At 45.7% G+C, this 27,629-nt stretch overlaps 1 protein-coding gene across 6 annotated transcripts in view; it reads right to left on the bottom strand.

The window, feature by feature from the left end:
* Positions 1-27,629, bottom strand: part of RIPOR1 (RHO family interacting cell polarization regulator 1) — a 627,513-nt gene that overhangs the window by 187,878 nt on the left and 412,006 nt on the right. For 5 of the 6 annotated variants that reach the window (XM_063945248.1, XM_063945245.1, XM_063945246.1 and 2 more), the window contains exons 12-13: positions 22,897-23,026; positions 1,385-1,528 (exon numbers count right to left, since the gene is read on the bottom strand). In XM_063945248.1, the coding sequence (XP_063801318.1) occupies positions 1,385-1,528; positions 22,897-23,026 (274 nt within the window). The remainder of the gene's footprint in view (positions 1-1,384; positions 1,529-22,896; positions 23,027-27,629) is intronic. The other variant, XM_063945249.1, reaches the window with a different exon arrangement.

Raw genomic sequence — 27,629 nt, 5'->3', positions numbered from 1 at the left:
GCCTGAAAAAAACATAAATATATAAAATAAATTCAGAAAACTCTTCAGGAGCTTTCTTCAGTGTGACCGGCTCCTCCGGGCACATTTTCTAAACTGAGTCTGGTAAAAGGGGCATAGAGGGAGGAGCCAGCCTACACTATCAAATTTTTAAAGTGCCCATGACTCCTAGTGGACCCGTCTATACCACATGGTACTAAATGGACCCCAGTATCCTCTAGGACGTAAGAGAAAAGCCTTTGACACTTTTAAAATGCTTGTAATGTTTCTTCAGTAAACCATAGTAACATCTGACAAAAAGCAAACTTTGTGAAATCCAATACTTGTGTCATTCTCAAAACTTTTGGCCATGGCTGTAGATAGACTAAACATATTAATATATACAAAGTACACTCATAGGTAGATTAAATTGAAAATAAGAACAACAAGTTAATGTTAAGAATTAGTCTTACTTATTATAATTAAATTAATTTGAATACTAATACAAAATGGAAAATGCAAAAGCAATTTTCAGAGAAACACACACACACACACACACACACACACACACACACACACACACACACACACACACACACACAAGGAGGTGTTAAGCATACACACCGGGCATGTCACTGGCATTAAATATTTTAAATAAAAACTTTTTTTTTAGTATAAAAAGTTAGTTTTTTTTAAATAAATCACGGCGCCGTGCCTGTACTAACAGCATAATAAAAATAAAAGAGTGGTTTTTATTAAAATAAACATTTGGTTTAAAACAGTCAACCCTGAAAAGAAACTTACTGTAAATGCATTTTGTGTTTAGATTTGAGTCTCATCCCCAAGATATCTCATTTTGGTATGCAAATATTCCAAAATATGAAGAAAAAAAAATACTTCTGGTCCCAAGCATTTTGGAGATGGGAGATAACCTATACCTGTAATATCCTTTAACATATTACCTCAGACAAATTATGTAACAGTGGTTCAACAGTAACAATGGTTAAAGAACCACAAGTTAGCAAATCATAAAGACAACTGAAGAGCGAGCTCACGGTTTATTTTCTGCAACATATAAATGTAAAACTGCATATACAGTGCCACATTGCATCTCCGCAACTAACAATTTACTGGCTACCTAATTACTAACTAACATGCTATTCACACTCTGTGTACTGTATAATAATTTATATGTATGAAGGTAACATAACGAATATTGGACAGATTTAAACAGTATAGATAGCAGCCAGTCTCACTACATAGAAGCGGTTCAAGTGGCTACCTATAGGAGGTTTGCATATATACTTTGAGCAGAGGTTCTCTAAGTGTTCTAAAGCAAAGCTTTTCCAGCGATAAAGAAGCATTAGACTTCCAAGTTTCTCAATTATTCTACTTCTAGCCAACTTACATAGTTGTCTTGCTCACAAGTATTACACTGGATGGACGAGACATCACTGCACGAGCAACTCTGAGACAATTTCTCAATTAAGGTCTCTCGTAGCATGACCAGCATTGGCCAGCTGTGCTTTCCCAAGTCTGGCAACACAGAACTCTTTCCAGGGCACAAATGGAAAACATTGGTGTCACACAGAGGGATGCACATAAATTATTTACACCACATAACATGACAGTATCTGTATGTGCAGGGAAATCATCACTGAACCAAACTTACTGTATAAACAGGTTTACAGAAAGCAATGAAAAATCCGGGATCCGGTCTGAAGATCGCCACTGTCTAGGTCAAAAATGTTTAGGTCGACAGTCACTAGGTCGACAGGGTTGGAAGGTCGACATGTGCTAGGTCGACAGGTCAAAAGGTCGACATGTTTTTTAAAAAAAAATCTTTTTTTTGAACTTTTTCATACTTAACGATCCACGTGGACTACGATTGGAACGGTAACGAGCCATGCGAGGGGACACGGTGCACTAATTCGGGTTCCCGGTCACTCTACGAAGAAAATGACACCCAAAAAACAACAACCCTCATGTCGACCTTTTGACCTGTCGACCTAGCACATGTCGACCTAGAAACCCTGTCAACCTTCCAACCCTGTTGACCTAGTGACTGTCGACCTAAACATTGTCGACCTAGACACTGTCGATCTAATGATCCACACCCGAAAAATCCCTAGGTAATGCTTCCACTATAAAGGAATTTCTTCCAGTTTGACACTAAAATAAGATAAACAACCCAATTGGTTAAACTAACCATTAAAGTTACTGTAATTTACAGTAGTGTACCCTAAAAAACAAACAAACAAAAAAACTAAAAAAAAACTCTCGATTAAATCTTTGTGGTCATCGACTTGCAAAAGGAAAGTTTGTTTAACAAATAATATAGTATTTGTCATGAAGCAAATTATGTCAGCGTACTGTTACCACAGATAGACCTGTACATTTGAATCATTGTAGCAGTTTTCTAGCTTTGTACCTTTAACAAAAAAAAATTCTAGTAGGGAAAGGGTATTCAGGAAGAAAATATTATAATTATTGTAACAAGAAACTTTTACCCCCAGTCACTACAGCAAAAATGCAACCAACAGCTGCATTAAACTATGCATCATAAGTGACATCATCATCAGTTAGTTGTGGAATATATTACACAACCTGTGCAGGACAAAATGTGCAGACAATGAACAACAGAGTGGAGTTTTATGTTGGTCACACCAGGGGCGGATTGGTATGGAAAACCAGCCCGGGAAATTTCTGGAAGCAGGCCTAATGTAGGCGGGGTCTGTTAAGGGGGGTGGGCTCTATCAAGGTGGGCAGGATACTTCCTCCTCAGAGCCTGATGTGGCCTTCCTTGCATCTTTTGCTGCAGTGTGGTCAGGGCAGTCGAGAGCCTGGCTGGGCCCAGGTACTTTTCATGGGGCGTAGCCTAATCACACAAGGCGTGGCCATGCATCCTTAGAAAAAAATACAGAAAAAATTGTATTTCTGCTGCGGGGTACACTGGGCTCCACAAGTCTGGACAATGGGGTGTAGAGTAGGATCTTGATCCGAGGCACCAACAGGCTCAAAGCTTTGACTGTTCCCAGAATGCACAGCACCGCCTCCTCTGGGGTGCCTCCCAGCACAGGAGCTCAGTTTGTCAGTTGGTGCTGCACTAAGCAGGCACTTAACAGAGGGGCTGCTCCAGGTAGCCCTAAGAAAAGCTTTTTATGAGGTAAAAAGTGAAGACTTCAAGGGCAGCAGCAGGGGTAAATGTCTTCTGACATTCTCTGCTGCAGCTCCAGCTCTCCCCAGCGGCGCTGTACACTCCCGAGCCCTGGTTGCCGGGTACCTACAGGGGAGGCTCCGGTTAACTTCACGTTAGGCACACACGGCTGGGGCTCTCGAGGATCGCGTGGCCGTGCTTCGAGAGGTGGTAAGTGGGTCCCGCTCGTGGGACCCGGTCTTTATCGCGATCCGGCACGGTCATTGGGAGGCGGGCCGCGCGCGCTGGCGGTGGACACTGTGGATACAGGCGATCCCACTAGATCACCAGGGCATGGGCGCAGGTCAGGTTTTCTCTTAAAACCGATTTTAATATCGCCCAGAGTACCCGGTGGTTTTGCCAGCAAAGGGGATAAGGCTTAGACCTGAAGCCCCTCCCCCAGCCCCAGGGCGCTATTTCCAGCAAGTGTTCCCGCCCTGGAGCTGCATCTCTGTCTTTCCTCACTCCCAGTCAGTGTCTGCGGCGCCATTACTCCTCAGCTCACTGTTCCTGGGACTGCTTGGGAAAATCCTCCTATGTAAAGCCGCCTGGTTGTCAGTGCTGTGACTTTACATGACACAAGTATTCTACCTGCCTTTTTAGTCAGTGTTAGTTAAGAAAGAGTGCATTTAGTCAGGGGTTTATAGTACAATTACCCTGTGATCCAGTTTCTTACTGTGTAGTGTTATATCTATTGACTATATAGCTGTGTAAGCTAGTCCAGTGCAGTATTAGTGTCTGTAATAACCTCTGCATTGTACAAACTGTGACTATTTGTGTGTGCATTGATAGCTGAGTGGTGTCCATCTCGTATCTTTCACTCAACTTGCTATCCCTATATTCTATAACCTGAGGGGGCTTGGTGCGTCAGGTGTTATTTAATATAGGATTTTCACAAAGATATACTGTATTACGTATTTTTCTCTTTGATTTAGTCACCATATCTCTCCTTTATCTCTGCTGGTTCTGACTACACTGTGCAGGGGTTTGGGGTTAGGGATATAGTGCTGCTAATAATTGTACTGTGTTACCTCATACTGCAAGTTATAGGGTAACGGTTCTGGGGCGGAACACACTGCTGGTGTTGCTGAAGCCACAGGCACATATGGGGAGAATATAGCAGCTGTGGGCTCCGGTTCTGGGGGCTCCTTGCCCCCCAGTGGGACTGTGGCAACGGAGGCACATACTGACCCTCCGTGGGCCGCTTTTTCCATGCTTCTGCATACGCTAGTTCATAAACTAACACCCCCTATGGGACCCCCAATGCCGGTACAACCGTATGTGGTCCCTGCAGCTAACCCGCCGTGGGCGAACGATTTATCTGCTCAATTAAAGAAGTTGAACCAGTCCCCGACTACTAAAAAGTATGACCGTCGCTCGCCTAAGTCCAAGAGGTCCTCTAAGCGAGCGCTCGTCTCCTCACAATCCACTGCTGTCACTGACACCTCGTCTGATGAAGACAGCACATACACTGACCCCACAGGTTCTGACTCAGATACGGCTGATGGGGAGGGTAGTTCACATGTGGATGTTCCTGATCTTTTGGAGGCTATTAAGTTAATTCTGCAGATGACGGATGATCCAGAGCCATCCGTTCCTCCTAAGAAACCAGATAGGTTCAAGCGTCAGAAGGTGATTAAACAAGTTTTACCTCACTCTGACCACCTAGTGGATATACGTCAGGAACCCTGGCAAAGCCCGGGTGTGAAGTTTGTGCCTCAAAAGATGATGCTGGCTCGCTAACCCCTTGCGCCAGAGCTGTCTAAGAATTGGTAAACGCCTCCTCCAGTAGACTCACATGTGGCTAGGATGGTGGTTTCTTCAGCTCTACCTGTCACTACCGTCACATCTCTAAAAGAGCCTACGGATAAACGTGTCGAGGGTTGTCTAAAAGTGATTTACACCGTCACGGGTGCTGCACAAAGGCCCACTATTGCAGCTACATGGGCGGCAGAGGCTATTGAAGCATGGGCCTTCGAGTTAGAGGCTGAAATCTCCTCTGACCATGCTAGACAATGCTTGTCATATATTGTCACAGCTTCTCGCTATATTAAAGAGGCGGCTTCTGATGCCGGTATCCTAGCAGCCAAGGCCTCTACTATGTCAGTCATGGCTCGCAGGATATTGTGGCTGAGATCCTGGTCTGTGGATCTGGACTCAAGAAAAACCCTGGAGGTACTCCCTTTCAAGGGGGATATTCTGTTTGGGGAGGACTTAAATAAGATAATGGCTGACTTGGCTACTGCCAAAACTGCCTGTCTGCCTAATACAGCTCCTTCTGTGTCGAAGGCCAAAGGCACGTCCTTTCGCCCCTTTCGTCCTTCAGGTAAAGCAATAGGTCAGGCGTACCATAAGCAGGCCCGCACTTCCAAACCTGGTAAGCCGAAGCCCAAAAGAGCCTGGGCTGACCATCAGCCAGCAGCCAAGACCGATAAGTCTGCCGCATGACGGGGCGGGCCTCCCCCCTGGGGGATCCCTGGGTGGGGGGCCGGCTTCTAGGGTATACCGAGGAATGGTTGAAGACCACTTCAGATGCCTGGGTACGGGAAGTCGTCACTCGAGCTTACGCCATAGCCTTCAAAAACCGACACCCTCATCGATTTTGACAGACAGACGTCCCGTCGGACCAGACAAAGGCAAACACTCTGCATTCGGTGGTACAGACCCTCCTGGATACAGGAGTCGTAGTCCAGGGGCCTCTTGCTCAGAGGGGCCGGGGGTACTATTCTCCGCTGTTTCTAGTCCCGAAACCGAATGGGTCCTCCCGGCCCATTCTCAACCTCAAGGCACTGAACAAATCTGTGAAGGTTTCCAAGTTCCGTATGGAAACCCTTCGCTCTATAATTCTGGACTTGGAACCTGGGGACTACATGGTCTCCCTGGGCATACAGGATGCTTACCTGCATATTCCTATAGCAGTGTCATATCAACAATACCTGAGGTTCACTATTGGCAAACTCCATTACCAGTTTTGGGCGTTACCTTTTGGCGGTGATGACGGTGGTACTCCGCGGTCAAGGGGTCAGGATACTGCCGTATCTGGACGACTTGTTAATCCTGGCAAATTCCCCAGATCTTCTCCTGCATCATCTGGATATGACGGTCCGGTTTCTACAAGCCCACGGGTGGCTCATCAACTGGAAGAAATCCTCCCTGGTCCCTGCTCAGAGCATGGTGCATCTGGGAGCGCTGTTGGACACTCACAACCAGAGGTTGTTCTTGTCTCAGGAGAAAGTCCTGAAACTTCAGGACAGGATTCATTGCTTCCTTTCTCGTCCGCAAGTGTCGATACATTCGGCAATGCAGGTGCTGGGCCTCATGGTGTCAGCATTCGACATGGTGGAGTATGCTCAATTCCATTCTCGCCCCCTCCAGAAGCTGATTCTAGCCAAGTGGGACCACCTGCCTCACCGGATCAGGTCTCACATGATCTCTTTGACTCCGGAGGTCCGTCTGTCGCTGCTCTGGTGGCTCCTGGACCAACAATTGTGCAGAGGCCGTCCCTTCTGGATATCCAACTGGGTCCTGTTGACGACAGATGCCAGTCTAAGAGGTTGGGGCGCGGTGCTGGAGCAGCACTCCTTGCAGGGTCGGTGGACCAAGGAGGAATCTCTCCTCTCGATCAACATTCTGGAATTGCGGACGGTCTTCAATGCGCTGAACCTAGCCCAGCATTTGATTCAGAACAGTCCTGTTCAAGTACAGTCGGACAATGCCACCACAGTGGCTTACATAAATCATCAAGGCGGCACTCGAAGCCGTTTGGCAATGAAGGAAGCCTCACAGATTCTACGTTGGGCAGAACGCCATCTACCAGCAATATTCATTCCGGGAGTCCTGAATTGGGAAGCGGACGAATGGGGCCTCCATCCAGAAGTGTTTCAACTCCTCGTGGAAAGGTGGGGTCTTCCAGATGTGGATCCGATGGCGTCTTGACACAATCACAAGGTTCCGGTCTTCGGAGCAAGGACAAGGGATCCTCAAGCAGCATTCGTGGATGCGCTGGCAGTGCCGTGGAGGTTTCGGCTGCCGTACGTGTTCCCTCCGGTGTCACTCCTGCCCAGGGTAATTCGGAAATTCAAGCAAGAAAAAGGAAATCTGCTTCTCATAGCTCCGGCGTGGCCCAGACGGCACTTGTTCTCAGACCTGCAAGGCCTATCGTCAGAGCGTCCACTTCTACTTCCACAACGCCCAGACCTCCTCGTTCAGGGCCCCTGTGTCTACACCAGGCCCTAGCCCGGCTGTCTTTGACGGCGTAGCTCTTGAAGCTTCCGTCTTAAGAGCTAAGGGTTTTTCTGAAGAGGTCATTAAAACTATGTTGCGGGCCCAGAAACCGGCCTCTGCTCGGATTTACCATCGGGTCTGGCATGCCTACTTTGGTGTGCATCTAACCACTATGACGCTTCCAAGTTTAGTACAGCCAAACTTTTGGCTTTTCTACAGCAGGGCCTAGATTTAGGCCTGCGTCTGGCCTCCCTCAAGGTTCATATTTCTGCCTTGTCGGTGTGGTTTCAGAGAAAAATTGCGACTTTACCTGATGTTCATACTTTCAATCAGGGTGTGTTGCGTATCCAACCTCCCTATGTCCCGCCTGTGGCTCCTTGGGACTTGTCAGTGATTTTGGAGGCGTTGCAGGAGCCTCCATTTGAACCTCTTGGTTCAAGCTGACCTTAAGTGGCTTTCCCTTAAGGTGGTGTTCTTGCTGGCTATTGCCTCTGCTAGAAAAGTGTCGGATTTGGGTGCCTTGTCTTGTAGTTCCCCATATCTGATTTTTCACCGTGACCGGGCGGTTCTTAGGACTCGTCCCGGATATTTACCTAAGGTGGTTTCTTCGTTCCACCTTAATCAGGAGATTGTGGTTCCAGCTTTTGTCTCTCCTGATTTGTCTCCCAAAGAGCGGTCTTTGGATGTGGTATCCGTATCTATGTGAAGAGAACTGCTTCTATTCGAAAGTCTGATTCTCTCTTTGTTTTGTTTGGATTTCACAAACGTGGCTGGCCTGCTCACAAGCAGATCCTGGCCAGGTGGATTGGAATGGTGATTGCGCATGCTTATGTGAAGGCTGGTCTGTCAGCTCCTGTTCACATTACGGCCCATTCTACTCGGTCTGTTGGACCTTCTTGGGTGGCCCAACGTGGTGCGACCCTTGACCAATTGTGCAAGACGGCTACGTGGTCCTCCGGGAACACGTTCATAAGGTTCTATGCCTTCAATACTTTCGCCTCCCAGGATGCTTCCTTTGGACGCCGGGTTCTTGTGCCCGCTACAGTGTGTCCCCTCCCATAAGGAACTGCTTTAGGACATCCCCATTGTCCAGACTTGTGGAGCCCAGTGTACCCCGCAGCAGAAAATGAGTTTTATGGTAAGAACTTACCCTTGTTAAAACTCTTTCTGCGAGGTACACTGGGCTCCACAAGGCGCCCACCCTGACGCACTTAGCTTCTTTGGGTTGATAAGGCATTAGCCGCTGACACTTCTCTTGTCGTGAGAGTGTGGTGTATGTGGCTACTAACCGTTGTCTCTTTTCCTGCTACTGCATTGGGCTGGTTAACTAAACTGAGCTCCTGTGCTGGGAGGCGGGGTTATAGAGGAGGCGGCGCTGTGCATTCTGGGAACAGTCAAAGCTTTGAGCCTGTTGGTGCCTCGGATCAAGATCCTACTCTACACCCCATTGTCAAGACTTGTGGATCCCAGTGTACCTCGCAGAAAGAGTTTTAACAAGGGTAAATTCTTATAATAAAACTTGTTTTCAACTGCCCCCATGGCCACACACTAGCCCAGCACAAAGCAAAGCTGCAGCTGCAAGTTAAGGGGTAGGAAGCCCGACGCCTCTATTAGACCTGGGCAATTTGTACCCTCCACCCCCCTCTCTCGGCGCCACTAAGTGTGGTCTGTGACTTCATGCTAATACCACTCCAAAGCCCTTCCCTTGTGTACATGTGTGGGTCCAAATGTGCAAGGTCTGAGACGCCCACTTTAAGTGTCTACAGACTCTGCAATACCTCTTGGTGCACTTTTGGTTACACCATCGGCTTGGTGCAGATTATATTTATCGGATTATGGCATCCAGTGTGAGCAATTCAGGGTTTCTACACGCAACCACTTTCAGCAACATTTATGTAAAACTCCAATACTATGCTACATCGGAGTCTGATGAGTCAACCCCCTGTAACTTCTCCACTTCTCTCTTTATCTTGTTTCCTTCAGCGTGCGCAGGACCTATCCCTCTATAGTATACTGAGCGCAGGTCCCTATCCCTCTATATTACACCGCACGATGGTCCCTATCACTCTATATTGCATTACATACATAGGTCCCTTTCCCTCTTTATTACGCTACATGAAGGTCCCTATCCCTTTATATTGCACCACACACAGAGGTCCCTATACCTCTACATTATACCGCATGCAGATCCCTATCCCTCTATAGTACACTGCATGCATGTCCTTATTCCTCTATATATATTACACCGCACTAAGGGGATAATTTAGACCTGATTGCTGCTGTGCATTTTCGCACAGCGGGCGTTCAGGTCTGAACTGCGCTTGGGTATGCACCGCAATGCAACGGCGCGACGGTCCACAGTGATGGGGAGCGACGGGCAGCGACTGGATGGTGTAAAAAATATCGCACCGGCGATCGCAAGAAGATTGACAGGAAGAGGGCGTTTGTGGGTGGCAACTGACCGTTTCTAGGGAGTGTCCGGAAAAACGCAGGAGGGACCCGGCGTTTCGTGGGAGGATTCATGACGTCAGCTCCGTCCCTGATCATCGTAGCGGCTGAGTAAGTCCTGGGCTGTGCAGAGACTGCACAAACTGCTGTTTGTGCAGCTCTCCTGCACATGCGATCGCACACCTGCACAACAAATTCCCCCTCCCCCTGTAGGCGGCAACTACCTGATCGCAGGGATTCAAAAAAATGCACCCTAGCGATCAGGTCTGAATTATCTCCTAAGCTCCTTATTACGCTATATTGCACTACACACACGTCCTTATCCATCTATATTACATCACACAAAGGTCCCTATCCCTCTTTATTATACCATACACACAGGTCCCTATCCCTCTTTATTACACTACATGAAGGTCCCTATCCCTCTATATTGTAGTACACACCCTATTTGCGCCCTCCCATACTTTACAAAGGGACAGCGCACATAATGACCCCTGTAGCAGTGACACGTATACACATAATGCTCCCTGTAGTAGTGACGCTTACACAACGCCTCCTGTAGTAGTGACGCTTACACAACGCCCCCTGTAGTAGTGACGCTTACACACGTAACGCCCCCTGTACCAGTGCCGCTTACACACGTAACGCCACCTGTACCAGAGACACACACGAAACACCCCCCTGTACCAGAGACGCGTACACGCCCCCCTGTACCAGTAACACTTACACACGTAACGCCCCCTGTACCAGTGACACACACGTAACGCCCCCTGTACCAGAGACACTTACACACGAAACGCCCCCCTGTACCAGAGACGCGTACACGCCCCCCTGTACCAGTGACTCTTACACACGTAACGCCCCCTGTACCAGTGACACACACGTAACGCCCCCTGTACCAGTGCCGCTTACACACATAACACCACTGTACCAGTGCCGCTTACACACATAACACCCCTGTACCAGTGACGCTTACATACGTAACACCCCTGTACCAGTTACGCTTACACGCGTAACATCCTTGTAGCAGTGATGCTTACACGCCCCCCTGTACCAGTGCCGCTTACACACAACACCCCTGTACCAGAGACACTTACACACGAAACGCCCCCCTGTACCAGAGACGCGTACACGCCCCCCTGTACCAGTGACTCTTACACACGTAACGCCCCCTGTACCAGTGACACACACGTAACGCCCCCTGTACCAGAGACACTTACACACGTAACGCCCCCTGTACCAGTGACACACACGTAACGCCCCCTGTACCAGAGACACTTACACACGTAACGCCCCCTGTACCAGTGACACACACGTAACGCCCCCTGTACCAGAGACACTTACACACGAAACGCCCCCCCTGTACCAGAGACGCGTACACGCCCCCCTGTACCAGTGACTCTTACACACGTAACGCCCCCTGTACCAGTGACACACACGTAACGCCCCCTGTACCAGAGACACTTACACACGAAACGCCCCCCTGTACCAGAGACGCGTACACGCCCCCCTGTACCAGTGACTCTTACACACATAACGCCCCTGTACCAGTGACACACACGTAACGCCCCCTGTACCAGTGCCGCTTACACACAACACCCCTGTACCAGTGACGCTTACACGCGTAACATCCTTGTAGCAGTGATGCTTACACGCGTAACATCCTTGTAGCAGTGATGCTTACACACATTATGCCGCACAGTCACATATACACACACACAGATACACACAAGTACATACTGTACATAACACACACAGTCACACATACAACAGATACACACACATACATACTGTACATTACACACATACAGTCACACAAAGATACACACACATATACTGTACACAGTGGCGTAAGTTCGTCACAGTTGCCCGGTGGCAAGATAAATATTGGTGCCCCCCTATTTCCTATATTACGATAAATGTGTGTGTGTGTGTGTGTGTGTGTGTGTGTGTATATATATGGAGTGTTCTGAAAAAAATGTATATACTGTATGTATACACTTAATTGTCTTTTATTTTAAATCACACATGTCTTAGCAGTTATACCCAGGATTAGAACCCATGACCTGTTACACTAACAGCAGACACTTTACTGATGGAGTTATTGCTCCTGTAGAGGAATCATGAGAATTCTAACTATATGACGTTACGTGTAATTGTCAGAGAAGTATCTTCATATAGTTAAAATTCTCATATTTCCTATACAGGAGCAAATAGCTTCATCAGTAAGGTGTCTGCCTCCAGTGTAATAGGATGTGGTTTCTAATCCTGGGTGTGATACTTGTAAAATGTGTATATTCAGCATAATAAAGAGGGTGTGATTTGTAAGGTGCAGGGACCAGTGAGGAAGTCGGCCACTGAAAAGACAGCGACAGCTATCAATTAACTTAATTCAATGGTGTCACAGAATGGGAGGAGAGGTGCCCCCCTTCAGAGCAGGAGCCCGGCGGCAGATGACTCTGTTGCCTCCCAGAGTTCTGCCTCTGACTGTACATACATTACACACATACTGTACATTACACACATACACAGTCACACACACAGATACACACATACTGTACATACATTACACACACACACACAGATACACACACATATTGTACATACATTACACACATACTGTACATACATTACACAGATACACACACATACTGTACATACGTTACACACACACAGTCACACATATATTACATATACATACATACATACACACTTTCACTCACTCTCTTTCCATCCTCTTACCTAAGGAAGTCTGGCAGGCCGGAGCTGTAGCAGATCATCTTCCTGTTCAGCCTGGTCCCGTGTAGCTCCGCCCCCAGTTCCTTGTAACTCCGCCACCAGTTCAGTGTAGCTCTCCCCCCCCCCCCCCCCCTTTAGGTCCACACACTGTACTGACACAGGGGAGGGGAGAGGAGCCTTCATGCTGCCGGCGCCGCTACCTGTCATAAAGTGTGACAGGCGCAGCAGCAGCAGCAGGTGGACATCAGCTCAGTACAGGGATGCAGCGCAGAGAGAGCGCCTCTCCAGCCCCTGGAGCCTCCCTGCACTGCAACCCTCTGCTGAGCGGCTTGCGCCAGCTCTGGTCCCTATCCCTCTATACTGCATTACACACACTGGTCCCTATAACTCTATATTACAAACACCACACAAAGGTCCCTATCCCTCTACGTTGCACTACATGAAAGTTCCTATCCCTCTACATTGTACCACACACACACACACACACACACACACACACACACACACACACACACACACACACACACATCCTTATCCCTCTTTATTACACTACATGAAAGCTTTCTGCCATTTAATCTTGGATGTCATCTCGCAACCTCAAACTTAATATTTCCAAAAGAATTAATTATATTTCAACGGGCCAATAGCACTTACCAACTTGATATCTCTATCACTGTTGAAAACTCAAAAAATCAATCGTACCCCACAAGCTCTTTGTCTAGGTGTCATACTTGATTCAGAACTGTCTTTTGCTCCCCACATTCAATCTGTCTCAAAATCATGTTACATGCATCTAAAAAATATATCCAAAATACGACCATACCTTACACAAGACACTGCAAAAACGTTAATGCATGCTCTCATTATCTTCCGGATTGATTATTGCAATAGTCTTCTTACTGGTCTTACCAAAAAGAGACTCACTACAATCTATTCTGAATGAAGCTGCAAGGCTAATCTTCCTTGCTAGCCGTTCATCGGCAGCAGATCCACTCTGTCAGTCCCTCCATTGGTTACCTGTATTCTACTATATTCAATATAAAATACCTTTACTCACACACAGGGCTATTAACCAAACTACGTACATCTCTTCGCCTAGCTCAAAATATCTCCAAACCTGACTTCTCTGCTCTTCACAAGATCTACTACGTCTCTCACCCACACTCATTACTCACTCCCATGCACAATTGCAGGCCTTTCTTCAGGCTGCACCCACTCTGTGGAATGCCCTATCACACACAATAAGACTTTCCCCTAGTCTCCAAACCTTCAAGCGTTCTCTGAAAACTCACCTCTTCAGGCTAGCTTATCACATTCCAGAACGGCTCACTCAACCTTCAGAAACTTTCCAATCCAGTTACATCACCTTTGTACAGTCTTTCTTCACTTTTCCTTCCTTCTGACCCTGGTTCATCATTGCGGTCATGCGATATCATGCAGCCCACCTAGAACCTTTGCAATCCGATGGACAACTTTGCAATAGATAGCACCTATCCTTGTACAGATGGGTCCACGTTTATCTTGACCTTTAATAGGATTAACTGAGACTGGCAAATCATACTTAATCCCCTGCTGTATTGTTCTCTGTATTGTTTTGCAGCTGAGATATGCAAATAAGTCATGTTGTGCCAAGGCGCAGAAAACTAGTCAAGATAACCGTGGACCCATCTGTATATCAATGCCTATTTCCCTATAGATTGTAAGCTTGTGAGCAGGGCCTTCCTACCTCTATGACTGTTTGTTATTACCCTTTTTTTTTTTAAATCATTGTGTCCAATTGTAAAGCGCAAAGGAATTTGCTGCGCTATAAAAGAAATGGTTACTAAATAAATAAATTGCACTACTGACACAGGTCCCTATCCCTCTTTATTACACTACATGAAGGTCCCTATCCCTCTAGTTTGTAGTACAGACACAGGTCCCTATCAGTCTATATTTTACAGAATGCAGATGCCTATCCCTCTATATTATACATCACACAGGTCCCTATCCTTCTATATTACACCGCACAAAGGTCCCTGTCCCTCTATATTGCCCTACACACACAGGTCTCTTTCCCTATATATTACACTGTATGCAGGTCCCTATCACCCCTTTTCTTTACTCTGTACGCTCTTTGAAGCCTCACCTTTCCTTTTAGTCTTTATACTCATTTATTTTATCTTCCTTTCTTTTCTCTATCATATCTTACGCACATGTTTTCATTTACCATCTCTCACATAACATACATGTCCTTTCTAGCCTTCTTTTCTCTATAACCTACAGTACTTTTCTTTGCTGCCTCAGGAGCCTTACCAGTTTCTTTTACTCCACTGTAATTCCTAAAGGTGCATACACATGGTGAGATCCTTGCTATGGCCGATTTTGACTATGCGATTTCCCTAGAACTGCCCCATAGCCCAGAAACACCAATTTTGACTATCTGAACTTTCAATTTTGACTATGTACGATTTTGACTAAGTGCCAATTTTGACTATACTTTATACTAGATAGTATACTAAATAGTCAATATTGACTTGACTGCACAATCTGTCTAGCCTTGCGATACTGACCCCACGGGAGCGCGCATCAGAATCAAATCGGTATCGCCAGCTGTCTAACACCTTGCGATTTCCACTAACTTTCCTTGTGATTTTGACTATATAGTCAAACTCGAAAAGAGAAATCTCACCGTGTGTACACACCTTAACTCACATTCCTCTCTTTACTCTACATTGTCCTTATACTGTAGCTTGTGTAGTGTACTAGTGGCTTCTTTCTCCCCGTCTCCGGGTCTCTGTAGTCTGTTACATGGAAACAGTGAGTGATGGCCCCCGCCCCCTGTATTACATCATGCAGAGGGCGTGGCTTACAGCGTGAGCAAGTACTGCACAGCTGGATGGCCAGCAGCATCAGTAATACTGGTTGTGAAATGGAGCTGTTTCTAAACACTACCCGATCGGCAGTCGGCCTGGTGGAGGTCATAGTCAGCCCACTGAGGTGACAACGGGGCTGGCTTAGCCGGAACTGGCCCAGCGTCCCAATCCGCCTCTGGGTCACACAGGCCCAAAGCTATAAAAAGCAGTGGGTGTTATGGAAGACAACCAAACTGAACAATTTAACAGAGGAAGCTTGCCATCTAGGATCTTACTAAATTAAAGCTCCATATACAATGTTGTATTGGTAATGAATGATGTTTTCAAAAGTTTGGGAACCTCTGTTCAAACTGCATGCTTTACTGAATCTCTAAGTGGAAAGTTAAAAAATCTCTGCAAACTTAATAAACATTTTTGCTAATTTTATAGCACAATTTCTATAGATGGAATTTAAAAGATTGGCAAATATAAGTTTGTGACTGTTGCACACTTTTCCCGTTTTCCACCCAGACGATTATTGTAATTTTTTTTAACTGACTCATTTGAGGTGATGAGAATTCCACAGTAAAAACTACAACTTCTGACTCTTCCAGCCTGTAAGGATGTTGTGCATAGTCCCTACCACCATGGACTCTTCTAAGCAGTTGACTGTGGGCTTGACAATTAAAGATAACCAAATATTTATAACAAAACACCTTGAAGAAATAGAACTTAATAGGATCTCTTTAAAGAAAGTTTTGAAGATGCCGAAAAATTACCACAAATCTTTGCTACAGAAGCTCACACAGGTCAGATACGCAGAGCAGAAAGTACTGCAAAGGATCAAAATAAAAGTTTAGCCAATGCTGTAATGCAGACACAAGTCCTCAGAACAGCTTTTCCTATACATAAATTGGTAAGTTAGAGTATCAGAAGGAGACCTGCAAACTACAAGAAGTACAGGTGGTGTAATGGTTAGTATTACTGCCTCACATAACTGAGGTCATGAGCTGGATTTGTATATAAGATTTTGATAAGCCAGAAAGATTAGGGGGAACAAAATTGACAAGGCAGGAAGAGACATATTCTTAACTTCTGCCAAAGTTGGTGTTACAAAATACAGACTAATAGGGCCTCCCATATCCAGTAAAATAGGATTTTAATTACCTACCGGTAAATCCTTTCCTCGTAGTCCGTAGAGGATGCTGGGGTCCACATTAGTACCATGGGGTATAGACTGGTCCACCAGGAGCCATTGGCACTTTAAGAGTTTAATAGTGTGGGTTGGCTTCTCCCTCTATGCCCCTCCTACCAGACTCAGTCTAGAAACTGTGCCCGAGGAGACGGACATACTTTGAGAGCAAATACATAGATAGTGGTGAGATTCACACCAGCTCACACATACAAGGCAAACCAAGCTAACCAGCTTGAACAACTTCAGCGACAGCTGAACAACAGTACTTAACCAAGTAACAATGCAGTACTTAACCAAGTTACAAAGCAGTACTGAACCAAGTAACTACTGCAGGATAACGAAGCGCTGGGTAGGCACCCAGCATCCTCTACGGACTACGAGAAAAGGATTTACCGGTAGGTAATTAAAATCCTATTTTCTCTTACGTCCTAGAGGATGCTTGGGTCCATATTAGTACCATGGGGATGTACCAAAGCTCCCAGAATGGGAGTGAGAGCGCGGAGGCTCCTGCAGAACTGATTGACCAAACTGTAGGTCTTCAGAGGCCAAAGTATTGAACTTGTAGAACTTAGCAAACGTGTTCGACCCTGACCAAGTAGCTGTTCGGCAAAGTTGTAAAACCGAGACACCCCGGGCAGCCGCCCAGGAAGAACCCACCTTACGAGTAGAGTGGGCCTAAACAGATTTTGGACACGGCAATCCTGCCGTAGAATACGCATGCTGGATAGTGAACCTGATCCAACGAGAAATCGTCTGCTTAGAAGCAGGACACCAAACCTTGCTGGGATCATAAAGGACAAACAGAACGTCCGACTTTCTGTGACCAACCATCCTCTTCACATAGATCTTCAAAGCCCTCACAACATCCAAGGACCTTACAGGGAATTGAGGAGTCAGTAGCCACTGGCACCACAATAGGTTGGTTGATATGAAAAGCCAACACCACCTTTGGAAGAAACTGCTGACGCGTCCTGAGCTCAGCTCTATCTACATGGAAAATTAATTAGGGGCTTTTACAGGACAAAGCCCCCAATCCCGACACACGTCTAGCAGATGCTAATGCCAACAGTGTGACAGTCTTCCAAGTGAGAAACTTGACCTCAAGCTCCTGTAAAGGCTCAAACCAATCCGACTGCAGGAACTGCAATACAATGTTAAGATCCCAGGGTGCCGTAAGAGGCACAAAGGGAGGCTGGATGTGCAGAACCCCTTTCAAGAAAGTCTGAACCTCAGGGAGGGTAGCCAATTGTTTCTGGAAGAAAATGGATAATGCAGAAATTTGGACCTTCATGGATCCCAAACGCAGGCCCACATCCACACCTGATTGCAGGAAGAGTAGAAACCGTCCAAGTTGAAACTCCACCGTAGGAAACTTCCTGGATTCACACCAAGACACATACTTTTTCCAAATGCGATGGCAATGTTTTGACATTACTCCTTTCCTAGCCTGTATCAGGGTAGGAATAACCTGAGCCGGAATGCCTTTCCGAGCTAAGATCCGGCGTTCAACCTCCATGAGGTCAAACGTAGCCGTGGTAATTCTTGATAAGCGAATGGCCCCTCTTGCAGAAGGTCCTCTCGGAGAGGAAGAGGCCTCTGATCTTCCAGCAGTAACTCCAGAAGATCTGCGTACCAAGCCCTTCTTGGCCAGACCAGAGCAATGAGGATCACCTGAACTCTTGTTTTCTTTATGAGTAGTTTTAGAATTCTTGGGATGAGTGGAAGTGGAGGGAACACATACACTGACTTGAACACCCATGGAGTTACCAGGGCGTCTCCACCGCCACTGCCTGTGGGTCTCGCGCCCTGGAACAGTACCTCCGAAGCTTCTTGTTGAGGCAGGAGGCCATGTCTTTTCTATTTGACATACACCCCAAAGATTTGTCACCCCTGTGAACAGCTCCGGATGGAGGCCTCACTCTCCCAGATGGAGATTGTGTCTGCTGAGGAAGTCCGCTTCCCAGTTGTCCACTCCCGGAATGAAGATTGCTGACAGTGCCACTAAGTGTCTTTCTGCCCAAAGGAGGATCCTTGTTACCTCCGACATTGCAGCCCTGCTCTTCGCTCCACCCTGTCGGTTTATGTAGGCCATCGTCATTACATTGTCCGACTGCACCTGAATGGCCTGATCTTGCAGATGTGCCGCTTGTAGAAGACCGTTGTACACGGCTCTTAGTTCCAGAATGTTTATCGGAAGAATGGATTCCAGACTTGACCACCTTCCTTGAAAGGTTTCCCCTTGGGTGACAGTGCCCCAACCTCTGAGACTTGCATCCGTGGTTAGAAGGATACAGTTCTGAATCACGAACCTGCGGCCCTCGAGAAGGTTTGTAGCATTTGTAGCAACCATAGGAGTGAAATCCTGGCTTTCGGCGACAAACATATTCTCTGGTGCACGTGCAGGTGAGATCCCGAACACTTGTCCAGGAGATCCAGTTGGAAGGACCGTGCATGAAATCTTCCATACTGTAGAGCCTCATAGGAGGCAACCATCTTCCCCAGAAGGCGAATGCACTGATGAACTAATACCCGGGCAGGCTTCAAGACATCCCGGACCATTGTTTTTATCACCAACGCCTTCTCCACCGGTAAAAACACCTTCTACACTTCCGTGTCGAGTATCATCCCCAGGAAAGACAATCTCCTTGTCGGCTCTAAATGTGACTTTGGAAGATTTAGGATCCATCCATGATCCCTGAGCAGTCGAGTCGTGAGAGCAATGGACTGTAACAACCTCTCCCTGGACGATGCCTTTATCAGCAGATCGTCCAGATATGGAATTATGTTCACTCCCCGCCTGCGGCGTACCATCATCTCTGCCATCACCTTGGTGAACACCCTTGGTGCAGTGGAGAGGCCAAATAGCAGTGCCTGGAACGGATAGTGACAGTCCAACAGTGCAAATCTGAGATAATGCTGGTGTGGCAGCCAAATCGGAATGTGTAGGTACGCATCCTTGATATCTAGGGATACCAGGAATTCCCCCTCCTCCAGACCTGAGATCACAGCTCTCAAAGACTCCATTTTGAACTTGAAGTCCCTCAAATAAGGGTTTAACAACTTCAGGTTCAAAATTGGTCTGACCGAACCATCCGGTTTCGGTACCACAAATAGGTTTGAATAGTAACCCTTGCTTTCCAGATGAGGTGTAACTGGAACAATGGCATTTGCTTTTTCCAATTTTTTAATGGCTTCCTGTAGGATAGCCCTTTCTGTCAGCAAAGCTGGTAAGGCTGATTTGAAGAATCTGTGAGCTCTTGAAACTCCAGTCTGTACCCCTGGGACACAATATCCTTTACCCAGGTATCCAGGCCGGATGACACCCAGACGTGACTGAAAAGTCTGAGTCTCGCTCCCACCTGCCTGCTCTCCAGGCTGGGAGGTCCACCGTCATGCTGAGGATTTTGAGGAAACAGAGCCAGGCTTCTGTTCCTGTGAACATGCAGGTGCAGATTTTCTGGATTTTCCCTGACCACCTCTGAAAAAAGTGGTAGGGAGCTTGAACTTCTTAACCTTTGCAGTCCGAAAGGACTGCATTGTAGACGTAGAAAAAGATTTCTTCGGTGTCTGAGTGGCTGAGGGAAGAAAGGTTGACTTACCCGCGGTTGCCATGGATATCCACGCATAGTAACATAGTATCTAAGGTTGAAAATAGACAATTTGTCCATCAAGTTCAACCTATTTGTGGTCTCCTATGCAGTATTATTGGTATAAAATTTTGACTGATGCGGATATCTGCCGTTACGTTTTATCCCTCTTTTTTATAATAACTATAGTGCGTGACTATGCACCATAACCCTGGATATCCTTATCCATTAGGAATTTATCTAATCCATTCTTAAAGGTGTTAAATGAGTCCGCCATTACAACTCCCTCAGGCAAGGAATTCCAAACACGTATCGTCCTTACCGTGAAAAAGCCTTTACGCCGTATTGTGCGGAATCTCCTCTCCTCTAACCTGAGTGTATTGTCCCCTTATATATTTGTAGATGTTGATCATGTCCCCTCTTAGTCTCCTCTTTTCCCAATGTAAACATGCTTAGCCTCACAAGCCTTTCCTCGCATTCCAGCGTCTCCATGCCCTTAATTACTTTGGTGGCCCACCTCTGAACCTTTTCTAGCTCCAGGATATCCTTTTTGTAGTATGGTGCCCAGAATTGTACACAGTATTCAAGGTGTGGCCTCACTAGTGATTTATACAACGGGAGTATAACACTCTCGTCCCTAGCATCAATTCCCCGTTTTATGCATGCTAATATCTTATTAGCCTTCTTTGCTGCAATCCTACTTTGGGTACTACTGCTTCGTTTGCTATCTATGAGGACACCTAAGTCCTTTTCCAGTACAGAATCCCCTAATTTTACCCCAACATCCAATGCTTCCCTATATAGAGCCTGACCTGTGAAGGGTAGGTTCTCCGCACTTCTCTTGGATTCCGCATCCGCAGACCATTGGTGCAGCCAGAGCCCCCTGCGTACCGAGACAGCCATGAAAGACGTCCATGCATTTAGATGACCCAGGTCCTTCATGGTCACCACCATGAAACCCGCAGAATCCTGTATGTGACGTATAAACACCAATTTTCACAGATAATAGGGGTTCTTTTCTGGTACCTCCTGGAAGCAGGAATCCCCCCTCAGAGTACCTGGTAGGCAGTGGTTATGGTCCTTCACCAACGCGTTTCGGCTCCTTGGAGCCTTTATCAAGATAACACCTTGATAAAGGCTCCAAGGAGAAGAACCCCTATTATCTGTGAAAATTGGTGTGCATTATACACTGCCACCAGAGGTACGCTGCTAAGGTTATGTTTTTATCTTTATCCTTAATAAAAGCTGTATTACACTATGTCCGTCCCCTCTGTTTTTCCTATCTGAGATAACCTATCATGGAGATTATTGGAACAGAGAGAGGAGAAGTTATACAGTCCATAAATTGAGGATATAGAAGATTTCTTGGGCTTTGACTTCTGAAAATTAAGGATATTCGATATGGACAGTGTGACCATGATTGGGTTAGTTTGAATTGACACTTGAACTGTGACCAGCAACTTCGGTGAAATGATTATACATATCCCACTCTATCACTACAGAAGTTTGCGCTTTATCTATATTCCATTTTATATTTATACATAGTTAATGGAGCCAGCACCCACACAGCGCCCCAGTAGGCAGTTTTATAATAAAAGCCTGGCACTGACTGTGCAACCTTAATAGACTGCACAGTGTAAAATTGTGAATAAAACTCTCCCTCCCCCCTTCTATAACCCCCTGGTACCGCACAGGATATCTGGAGTTATATGGAGGGTCAGCGCTCCCTGTCAGCGTCTGTGTGTGTGATCTGCAGGGAGAAAATGGCACTGGTGAACTGCTGGTTCCGCCCTGATGAGAAGCTCCGTCCCCTGTCATGGCACGTCTTCCCGCACTTTTAGATTATATTGGCCTGAGGTAAAACACATTGCTAGCAGTAGAATAACTTCCCTGATAGCCCAGTTTTAAGGGTATTGCGCTGGCCCAGGGCGCCCCACATCTGTACTCCTGAGCCCTCCGGAGCACAGCTTCAGTGCTGCGCTCCCACACTGATGCCGCCATTCTCACCGTTTCCCCGCTTGTCGGGTCGCCGGCAACCTACTCACCACCGACCTCCTCTGGCTCTGTTAGGGGGTGGCGGCATGCTGCGGGAGTGAGCAGTCGCCTCGAAGGCTTGCGATCATCACTCTCAGGAGCTCAGTGTCCTGTCAGCAGAGATAGTGACCATTAACCTCAGAGGGTTGGATACTACTCCCCCCCTAAGTCCCACGAAGCAGAGAGGATGTTGCCAGCAGCCTCCCTGTGCCTAACTCTTTAAAAAAAACAGTAAAACTAAAAAGAACTCCTAGGAGCTCCCCTAGCTGTGACCGGCTCCACCAGGCACATTTTCTAAACGGAGTCTGGTAGGAGGGGCATAGGGGGAGGAGACAGCCCACACTATTAAACTCTTAAAGTGCCCATGTCTCCCAAGGGACCAGTCTATACCCCCATGGTACTAATGTGGACCCCTGCATCCTCTAGGACGTAAGAGAAATTAATAGTAATTGTGCATTAAATCTGCTGAAACCCATCATGTGTACGTTCCCTGAATAAGTTCAGTGAAACATGCAATTTGGGCTAGCGTGCTAAAACTGTTCCCTGCAACTCCACAGTTGTAAACTCATTCATAAGCTGTTTTGGGAACTCAAAACTGAAGAAATATTAAATAAAGTTGTGTTATACTGAAAGCTGCATGGACTTAACATTTTAAATACTTACATAAAAAGCTTGTTCTCGAAGTGACGGTGTATCTGGAGGACTGGGGTTATATGTCGAGAATCGTTTGTTGACAGTGGAGGATTTATTTACAGTGCTGGCAGCGGAGGGCTGGTCATCTTTGTCAAATGGACTGCAAAAAATAAATAAATCTGAAATAGAGGGGAAATGTATGGAAAGCAACACAGCCTTATGTACCTCGTACGATCCTGTTTAACATAAAACTAAAATGTGATTAAATATTTTATACAGATATGTCCTCATATATATCTTTGTTGCAGTCACGCCAAACAGCCCCTCTTGGCACACCAGGTAGCATGCGAAACTTCTAGCATTGGAGGGTCTTTTTAGCAGAAAATGCATCTTAATTGCAACGCAAGGATGCACTTGGAGACCGATAATTTATTTGATAAGACTCTGTTCTGCTCCGTATACAGACTCAGTCACACACAATATGCAATTGTCAGATATCAAATTAATCAGCAGAGTCTCCTTGTGCGTCCTAAGCACATTGTGTTGCACTTTCAGCAAAAAGACGCTCCAGATTAGCAGAGATGCACGGGACCTGGCAGCTCACTCGTACCAGGAATTTTACGCTGTATGGCATATTGAGGATAGCTGTATGAGGACACATCTGTACATGTCACGGAGTAGCAGGAACTTTACATATACAGTATTAAAACATTTAAAACAGGCCTATAATTGATTTTTCCATATACCTTTCTAGACTGCTCTAAAGTCCCCTTTACTGCACAAAAATTATTATTTTTGGTTTGCATGAATAAAACAAAGTTGGGGTTGACAATATAAGAGTCGTTTCATGAAGAAAGTAAAAAATTAATTATTACTTATCACTATACATTTGTTTGATACACTATATAGCTTAGATAAGTAGCAATTCATGTATACTTACCCTGTTTGGCGATGCGATTCGGTATCTAAGGCTCCAGCAATGCATTCTTTTCCTGCGCTCCTCTCTTCGAAGCTGGTGGGTTCCTTTTCCGCATACGTCGGATTCTGTGCCCCCTGGAGGCCGCATGGTCTTCTGGGAGATCAGGTGGCGGAGCTACCACCTGGTGCTGGGCAGGGAGCAGGGAAGCATTGAGCTTCCCTGCAGTTATCGCACCACAGTTCCGCTTGCGCCATCCTGAGTTGGCGAACTTGAACTCCATGGAGAAGCAGAAAGCTGAGATTTCCATTCCTTCATGAATTGCACTCACAATATTAAAGTATGGTGATGCGATTCAGGCACATAGCAGGGGTGCCGCTAGAGAAGTCAGAAACTTCTCCACGGTAACTCGCTCTGTGAATAGCACAAAGCAACGAAAAGCCCTGTTTCCCGCATAACAGGGCTTTTCTCTGCTACTTGAATAAACCCTATAATCTTAATTATAAAAAAGAGTTTGTGTGGATCTTCCTATGACAACTTATAACTTTGGTGAGTATTATAATCCTAAGGGGGAATTCAATTAGCCGTGCTATTCAATTACTTTACAATTTTTCATGCGCTGTAAGCCCACAGCTATGGCACTTTAATTTATACTGTAGCTCCTGGGTTAAGTGACCCGAACTATGGAATTATCCAACGCGGTAAACCCCAGAGGGTGCACTTAACTTGAATTTTTCCCTCACAGCTCCTGAGACTCCCAGTAAATTTCCACGTTAAGTGCACCCTTAAGAATTTCCGCATAGGCAGTAAATGAATAGTTAATTGAATAGCTATGGTCAGAGTTGCAGCTGTGCGGCAAATCCCGCGGCTAATTGATTAATTCCACTAAATTGGGTTCCTCAATATAATTTGAATTAGACATGCCTCATTTAAGACACATTTCTATAGAAAGTTTCCTGCTGGAAGGAAGCATACAAGTACTGCTCTTAATTATAAAAATGTATTAATTAGTCCATGGATTTTTCTCCTTGGAAAGGTCTCACTTTTTTAAGATTGATCAACTGCACAGTATCCTCTAATATATACTGGATGCAATTCTCATAACTTTCTCTTCTTCCCTAGGCTTTAGAAATTTGTATGCATTTAGTACTAAAAACACAACAAAAATGATATCAGAGATCAACATAATTATGAAGACTCTAGTGCACCAAGGGCAACCTAGACAATACAAAGGACACCACTCCCTGATTGACAGGCAGAGACGTTAGGGAGGAGGAGCACGGGCGGCTAGTGTTACCGGAAATGTGGGCGTGTCACCCAGTTTTCCAGGATTAGTGAGGCCAAGGACTACATCACAGGACCGTTTCCTTGACCTTGCAAGCCACCCTGCGCCAGTGGTCGCGATGTTCATCCAGAACTGCAATCGCATCGCAGTGTACAGATCACAAATGCAGGAAGGCGGTACCTCCCGCATTTGCATTGCTATGGATTACATTTGCAAAGCTGATGTGAGAAGCTTTGCAAATGCAATTCTTACTGAATTAGGCCCTTTCAGTGGTACACTGTTCAGTAATTCACCCCTCTGTACAGTAGTCTACCTGTAAAACATTTTAACTAACTCATGGATTACCCTAAAGGAAGGTTTTTGGGTTATTTGTGTAGATTGTTATACTGAGTGATGGCTACAGCCATTGAGAACACACCTTGTTAATGACTAAGCCATCCTCACTTTATTCTAATCTGGTTAGGTTGAAAATACAGTATTTGTATTGCACATACAGAGGGTATTTAATTAGCTCCAACAATTTCGGATCTATAGAATTCACCCCCCTGCATATTCAATTGCGGGCTGTTTTTGCCCTTTTTAAAGGCATTTTCGCCAATGCATTTTCACCTCTTTTTTTAAGCGAGAAGGTATTGGCAAAATTTTTTATCTTTATAGCTAGGATCTTGCTACCTGGGTAGACAGTCATACGCAGTCCCTCGTGTTACATAGAATCTCTCATACGTAGGAGGAGGAATTAGAAGACAAAATTTAGGAAAAGCACTGTAAGAATACGGGCGTACCCCACTCACAGTGTTCCTCGTAAAGCCACATCCGTTTATCTATGTGTTTTTATAAATAATCTTTTATATTCCACGTAACTCCTGACACATAATTTCCTTTACTTGTATGCTTGATTACCATGAAATTGGGAGAAATTGTCCCCTGCAATTAAGGACTCTAGGGACCTTGTACAACTTGAAAAGAAACTGCTACGGACGTGGCTTTACGAGGAACACTGTGAGTGGGGTACACCCATATTCTTACAGTGCCTTTCCTAAATTTTGATGTATAAACGTAAAAATGATTAAGAAGTCCATTAAGGATATCTTGATGTGTCCATATCTGTACTTACGGATGTGAGTACAGTACGCTTATTGTTATCTACCCTGTGATGGATTATAGGCAAGAGACCCCTTCCATATTGCCTGTCTTCATTGGTGTTTTTTGTCTTTTGATTCCTCCTCTATGCATGAGAGATTCTATGTAACATGAGGGACTGCGTATGACTGTCTACCCAGGTAGGAAGATCCTAGCTATAAAGATACCTTTATATTAGGATAGTTCACGCGTTAAGATGCAAGTACGGTATGAACTAACTTCACACCCTCTAAAGAACACATTGGAGCAAAACAAGAGTTGAAACATATCACACGATATTGTTGTTCCACTTTTTGTCATTTGGGGGACGTTGGACTTTAAATATGATTCTATCAGGAGAATACTGCAAGAGACTGAAAGAGACTTTTCGAATACTGATTTTATTGTGATTTGAGATCATCATTGCTCCCTTTTCCCGCTTTTAAATAGATCACTAGGTAGTGCGCAGTTGGGTAACACTCAGTTTTTTTCATATATCGACCGCTCTTTGGAGCATCCACCAATACCAAAAGAGAAACTGTATGCCTAATTGAGGCAATACAGTCAATATAAATCCTTTATACCCAGACAACATTCAACAGATGTAAATTCGAGGAAGAATAGGGCAATGTTGCCCCGGAAAAGCGAAGATTACAATATCCTAGTTTAGATGAAATTTCTATACCACTTTTGGAAGAAAAGACAGGTCTAGCAGACGTAATGGCCAGAAGGAAAACAACCTTCCATGTAAGATATTGCCAGTCTATAGTCTCCAGAGGCTCAAAGGGATGCCTCTGAAGAACATCCAATACCAAATTCAGATCCCACAGAGAGGTAGGGGGTATATTACGAGGCGGAATCTTAGGTACCCCCTGAAAGAACATCTGTATTTAAGAAATAGTGGCCAAACATTTCTGAAGAAATACATACAGAGCTGAAACCTGACCCTTCAGGGAAGACCACTGAAGACCCTGGGTCAGAAGAAAAGACCAAAGAAGTGGTAATCTAAACACAGTAGCAGTAATCTAACATATACAACATGAAAAGTCCAACTTCAAATAGAAGTAACTGTCTTACAAGACTAAATTATGGTCTGAATAACCTTTGAGCACTCAAGAACTGGATCTCAAGAATCATGCCGTCAAAGCCAGATAAGACAAATCTGGCTGTAGACAAGGATCTTGGCTCAATAGGTCTTGCTGGAGTTGAAGACTTTAAGGAATCTTGGCCAGCATGTTCTGAAGGAGGGTGCACCACTGCTGATGAGGCCAGTCTGGAGCTATAACAATTACTGGCAAATCCTCTCACTGAACCTGCTGGAGTACCCTGGTACAAGGGTGGAAGAAGGTACTCCCGCTGGAAGGTCCAAGGTGCTGTCAAGGCATTCACTAGTGCTGCTCTGGGATCCCTTGAGTGTGCTCCATACAAGGGAATCTTTTTGTT

The sequence above is a fragment of the Pseudophryne corroboree genome, chromosome 11 (genome assembly GCF_028390025.1).
Source record: "Pseudophryne corroboree isolate aPseCor3 chromosome 11, aPseCor3.hap2, whole genome shotgun sequence".
NCBI lineage: Eukaryota > Metazoa > Chordata > Amphibia > Anura > Myobatrachidae > Pseudophryne > Pseudophryne corroboree.
The sequence above is the reverse complement of the archived record's forward strand: the minus strand, read 5'-3'. Positions and strand labels throughout refer to the sequence as shown.